This window comes from Ursus arctos, unplaced genomic scaffold, assembly GCF_023065955.2.
Source record: "Ursus arctos isolate Adak ecotype North America unplaced genomic scaffold, UrsArc2.0 scaffold_16, whole genome shotgun sequence".
Lineage (NCBI taxonomy): Eukaryota > Metazoa > Chordata > Mammalia > Carnivora > Ursidae > Ursus > Ursus arctos.
Window position 1 is genome coordinate 20,336,499 of NW_026622830.1, and position 6,000 is coordinate 20,342,498.

A 6,000-nucleotide genomic window follows, 5' to 3' on the forward strand; every position below is an offset into this window, starting at 1 on the left:
GGAACTGGGCACGAGACAAGGATGCCCACTATCACCATTCCTATTCAACACTGTACTGGAAGTCCCAGCCAGTACAATAAGGCAAGATAAAGAAAAAAAGGCAAACAGATTGGAAAGGAACAAATAAAACTGTCCCTATTCACAGATGACACGTCTACACAGAAATTCCCAAGGAATCTACAAAAAAACTAAAATAAATTTAGCAAAGTCACAGGATGTAAGGTCAACACATAAAAATTAACTGCATTTCTATACATTAACAATGAGCAAGTAGAAGCTGAAATGAAACAAGCAAAGAAAGACTTAGGCATAAATCTAACAGAACCTGTACACGATTGGTATGTTGAAAACTACAAAATGCTGCCGAAAGCAAGCAGTAAAGACCTAGGTAAAGGGAAAGACCTCCTACACGTTCATATGTCACTTCTCCCCGGCACAGATTTAATACTATATCTTGATTTAATATTGTATTTGAATTTTTATTTAAAATGTTGTTTCATATCCAATCTAATCCAGATTTCAGATACTTCCAATCAAAATTCCAACAGAACATTTTTGTATATATGAACAAGCTAATCCTAACATCTATATGGAAAGGCAAAGGAAGTAAAATAGCCAAAACCCTTTTGAAAAAGAACCCACGTACATAAGTTATCAGTTTATTGAATAGTTTAAGTAAAAAAGAGAAGGAAGAGGGGATACTAAAAAGCGGAAGAGTCATCCTGGGAACAGTTTTAGGAACACCCTCGATGTACAGTATCTACAAGCCGCAGGCAAATGCCCTCTTTGTTACCTTCCACGTAATCTTCAGCAACATAGCTGTGCTCGTGCAGGATCTCCTCCATGCGGCTGAGAGTGATGGCTGCCAGGTGCCCGGGGTACTTCAGCTGCAGGAGGCGCTGGAGGTAGCCAGCTGCTTGGCTGCCTCCCAGATTGATGCGTTTGCAGTTTTTAGCATCTAACCTACAATCGAGGAATGGAAAACAGCACTGACATTTTGGCAACATGGAAGAAAGAACAGGGAACACTTTGCTGGGAGTTTGGGGGAAGGATAACAATCCAGATGAACAAAGAAGAAACGGACCTGCTGAGGGAACAGAAAACTTTACAGAGGAAGGGACTCTAAAGCTCCCTTGATTCAGCCTCTTACACAATGCAGGAAGTCCTAGTCCACACCCAGACACAGGGCATCTAACATCCAGCAAGAGTCTCAGAAGGAAAGAAGGTTCAATGGGAAGACCGTGCACTCTGAATTCAGACCCTTAAGTCACTTGTCAGGCATTTTTCAAACTGTGGTCCTTGTAGAATTAGGTGGGGGAAATGTTAAACATGCCAATTCTCAGGACTCATTTGCTTTGGGGTAGGCCTAGGAATACACATCTTAACAAGCTTCCCAGCTAAGTGCAGCACAGGCTGAACCCCTCCCCTAGACACTCCCCTTCTCCTGATGCATACACATTAAGTAAGCACACGCATACTGGCTTAGTGCAATCCTAAAAGGACCAGGTTCCTTTCACATGATGCGAAGGGGAAGAGAACCAGAATAACGCTTTTCTTAATGTGAGGAATTAAGAGGAGCAGAGCACTGGGAATTTGCTGCATACTGAAATGTTGTTGCTATATCACGCCTCACCAGCAGATGTCAGCACAGAGCACGACAGGCTCCACTGCGAACATTTCTTAGCTTCAGGTAAAATAGTTTTCTCTCAATATGCTATAAAAATCACTTAATGTTATTTTTAATTTCCACATATTCTGTTTACATAAAATAGAAAATTCCATATATCAGGAGTGTTTGGTAATGTGTAAAAGAAGTATTATCTTCATAAATTTTTGTAGAAACTTCAAGAGAAATGACCACTTTATGTCTCAATAAATTCAACATTTGACTTAAGCATTCAGACTCTTTTATAATTCACAAAGTGCCATCATCTACATTATCTCATTTCATCCTCAGGGTAGCCCCCCAAAAACAGTTTTTTCCCAATTTTACATGTTAAGAAACTACGTGAAGTGCGCAAATAACCTCACCCTCGGCAGGGCTGCGAACCCAGGCATTCAACTCCAAAGCCAGGGCTCGGCTCCCTACTTACACACCCTCTTTATGCAGTAAGAAACCTTCTCAGGAGAGCATGATGCTGGCCTAGTCTCTTCTCAGACAAAAAGTCCAACTATAAAATGAAAACACATTTAGGGGCGCCTGGGCGGCTCAGTCAGTTAAGTGTCTGCCTTCAGCTGGGGTCATGATCCCAGAATCCTGGGATGGAACCCCCGAGTCAGGCTTCCTGCTCAGTGGGGAGCCTGCTTCTCCCTCTCCCACTTCCCCTGCTTGTGCTCTATCTCTGACAAACAAATAAAATCTAAAACAAAACAAAACCAGGTTTAAAAATGACAGAAACTACCCTCACCTTTTATCCAACTTGGAAATACTTAATAAGTATCTATATTATGTGCCAGGCACTGTACCTAAAAACAAAAAAAATGGTCTAAACAATCATGATGAAGGAGCTTTAAATAAAAAAATAACCTCGTAGACCATTTACATTATTCAGGTAATTGATTCAAAACATTTTTATGGAGCATCTACTACCTGCTGGTACTCTGTTAGCTATCTTGCCATAAATCAAAATAGTAAAATTCTAGAATTATAGATTTGGACCTCGAAGACCGTCTACTGCAACTCCCTCCAGGAGGTCACAAAGGATGGAAGGGGAATTAACTTCACCGAAGTCACATAGTGAAGTATGTCAGCGCCAAGCCCAGAGGCTAGTTCACAGTTTAATACTTGTTCTTTCCACTTCTTCTTTCAAGCGGGCACCCAAAAAATGTTTCCCGAATGCTTCTCAAAACAGCACTCAAACGCTGCCAGTGCTACTCACCTCCCTTCTAAGATGGGTAAAATATGTGTACATTGGTATCCAGAGGAAATGATGAGCCCACTGGAAGTCAAGTTCTTTGGCTTATTGTGGTAGAAGCTGAAGAGGCTGTCTACTCCATAGGCAACCTTAGGAATCCCATAGCACTCAAAGAGCAGCTCAGACATCATTTGTCGAGAATACAGTGGGTTGCACACAGCTTCTGTCAAAACTATAGGATGATCGACACAGCCCTACTTTGAAAGAAAAGGGAGAACAGATGAGAGAGGGAGAACAAAAGAATACTTTTTTTAAAGCATAAAAGAAACCAAAGTCCTACTGTAAAGACTGAATTTGCTTTTGGTCTCCAATCAAAAACCTGACCAGAAGCAACTGTAAAACACTCTTCTTGTCTTTACTGGAGACTGTCTTAGAAAATATGAAAGTAGGGTCAATTTAAGGTTATTAAGTCAAGCCCCAACCAAACTGTCAGCAAATCATGTTGGCTCGATCTTCAATTTACCTCCAGAATCCAACTGCTTCTAACACATCCCCCTCCCCTGACCTCCTTCACCTAAGTCACCACCACCTCTCACTTAGGTTATTGCAATAGCGTCCTAACTGGTCTCCTGGTCTACCCTATGACCCATGCCAGTCCATTCTTCATATAGCAGCTATAGTGATCCTTTTGGAACAGAAGTCATGGCCCGCCTCTGCTCAACACCCTGCCGTGGCTCCTCATTTCACTTAAGTAAAGGCAAATGTGATTTCCTCCTCCACTTACTACTCTCCTCTCACTCTGGCTGCTCTCAGCATTAGGGCACACTCCTGCCCCAGGGCCTTTTCACAGGCTGTTCCCTCTGTTTGGAATACTATTTGCTCAGACATTCACATGGCTTACTCCCACAATCACCTCCATCAATCCCTGCTAGGACATCACCTTCTCCCTGAGTCCTACCCTGACCATCTGAAAAAATGTAATCCTCTCCTCTCCTCCTACCATGCCTTAGAATCTACAACTTAATTCTATCGTTTATTGTCTGCCTTTTCATACTAGAATGTCTTTCCCTTCCTGTGCTCCACAGCACAGGAAATTTTGTGTTACATTCATGGATGTATTCCAAACGCCTAGAAAAGTGCCTGATACAGAGTAGGTGCTCAATACAGATTAGTTAATAAATGAATTTGATTAAAAAAAAAAAAACGAGCGCCTGGGTGGCTCAGTCGTTAAGCGTCTGCCTTCAGCTCAGGGCTTGATCCCGGCGGTCTGGGATCGAGCCCCACATCAGGCTCCTCCGCTGGGAGTCTGCTTCTTCCTCTCCCACTCCCCCTGCTTGTGTTCCCTCTCTCGCTGGCTGTCTCTCTCTCTCTCTGTCAAGTAAATAAATAAAACCTTAAAAAAAAAACAACAACCGAGCACCTATGCCCGAATGTACGCTGCAAGAGAGAAGAACCGTTGTTTTGTTCACTCCTGTACTCCCAAGAGCCTAGCCCAGGGCTTACACATGTTGAGCGCTTAAGATTTACTCGACTGCCTAAATGAATGACTAAATGACAATGAAAGCTATCGTAGTGACTACGTCCTCACCGAGAGTGGAGCCGCGACCTCACCCCTCCCCTCAAGCCCAACCCACCTCCCCCCCCCGCTTCACCTGTGAGGAGACACCCAGGTGCTGGAAGCTGTAGTCCAGCAGCAGCTCCTGCAGCTCCAAGTTGACCGGTACGTTGCGGTCGAAGGGTGAGCGCAGCATCCAGCGCAGCGGCTCCAGGCTGCCCAGCGCGTTGCCCACCTGCGGGCCCGCCGCGCCCCGAGCCCCGCCACGCCCGCGGGCGCACACAGCGCGGAACTGCAGGCGCGGCTCGGGGCCCGGATCCGGCCCGGGGCATGCCCAGCCGGCGCGGGCCTGGAACGACCCGTTGTCCAGCACGAGTGGCACCGGCAGTGGCCCGTGTGCCACCGGGCCGGCCTCCAGCACTGGGTCTGGCGCGGCGCGGGCATCGCGAAATGGGAAGACGTTCGCCACCGGCCCGGCAGCACCGGCCGCCGCCATCTTGGAGCGCGCACGCTGTGCCCGCCTCTCGCCGCAGCGCCCGCCCAGAGGACGCTAAGCCCCGCCCCCACCGTAGCACCCGCATCGACGGCACGAGACTCCGCCCCGTGAGTGATGAGAGCCCCGCCCCCAATCCCCAGCCTCCTCCCCTCGCTATGCCCGGCCAGCCTTTTCGCGTGATTCGCCCCTAGGGACCCAAGCCGCCTTTGAGATCGCTAGGCCCCGCCCATCCTGGCCTCGAAGTCCCGCCTTTGCTTTACCTCGGCCCACCATCCGGTCTGGCCACGCCCCTTCGCTCTAGCCGGGACGCCGGCCAGTAAGCCCCGCCCCGTCTTGTAACACCACCAGGCCCCGCCCCTTCCTGGCCTTCAGAACTGGGCGCTAAACTATTCTGGGCCCGCCTTTTCGCCTAGCCACACCCCGTTTTCCGGGTAGCTCACCCTCAACCGCCCTTGGCTCCTCCTCCACAGGGTTTTGACGCCCTTAGCCTGATTGTCGGGGAAACTCAAAACTCTGGGGTATTGACAGTGTTCAATTTCTTGACCAGCGCTTGCTACGGACTTTAACGTTGTGAAAATTCATCACACTATCCACTTACGATTTGTGCACTTTTCTGTGTGTAATATTTTGTAATACAGTATAGAGTGTTTTCATAGTTTTATTATTATTTATTATTTATTAACTCTCACAGACTGTGCCCTCTCACTGAGATCTCAAAGACTGAGAAAAGGACTAATCGATCCTCAATATGTTTATTCTCTCTTCCTTTTACTGGTATAACTCCCACGCAAGGTCATCTAATATGATTATATGACTAAATTCTGGCCAATGGGGGTGGAAGTGGAGATATGACACCCCCCCTCCCTGTTTTAGCTCTAAAAGGATTAGGCAAGTTCTCCCCTACCCGATTGCCCCCAGCTAGGGGGGTACAAAATTTAGAGCAGCTGCCTTGACTCTACACTTCCAGTTTTGGAACATGTGACTTTGAGAGAAAAAAAAGCAAGTTAATTATAAAAAATGGCTCTGCATAAACTTTTTTAGCAAAAGATAAGACCTTAAACCTTTCTCAGAATCTCTGCGAACACTTCTGGCAA

General features: G+C 46.7%; 1 protein-coding gene across 2 annotated transcripts in view; it reads right to left on the bottom strand.

Annotated features, from left to right (window-relative positions):
- The window catches only part of ACTR5 (actin related protein 5), a 38,708-nt gene extending 33,780 nt beyond the window's left edge, over positions 1 to 4,928 (bottom strand). For both annotated transcript variants that reach the window (XM_057312527.1, XM_026503497.4), the window contains exons 1-3: positions 4,508 to 4,928; positions 2,880 to 3,109; positions 794 to 963 (exon numbers count right to left, since the gene is read on the bottom strand). In XM_057312527.1, the coding sequence (XP_057168510.1) occupies positions 794 to 963; positions 2,880 to 3,109; positions 4,508 to 4,906 (799 nt within the window). In that variant the 5' untranslated portion in view covers positions 4,907 to 4,928. The remainder of the gene's footprint in view (positions 1 to 793; positions 964 to 2,879; positions 3,110 to 4,507) is intronic.
- Between the last annotated feature and the right edge of the window lie 1,072 nt (positions 4,929 to 6,000).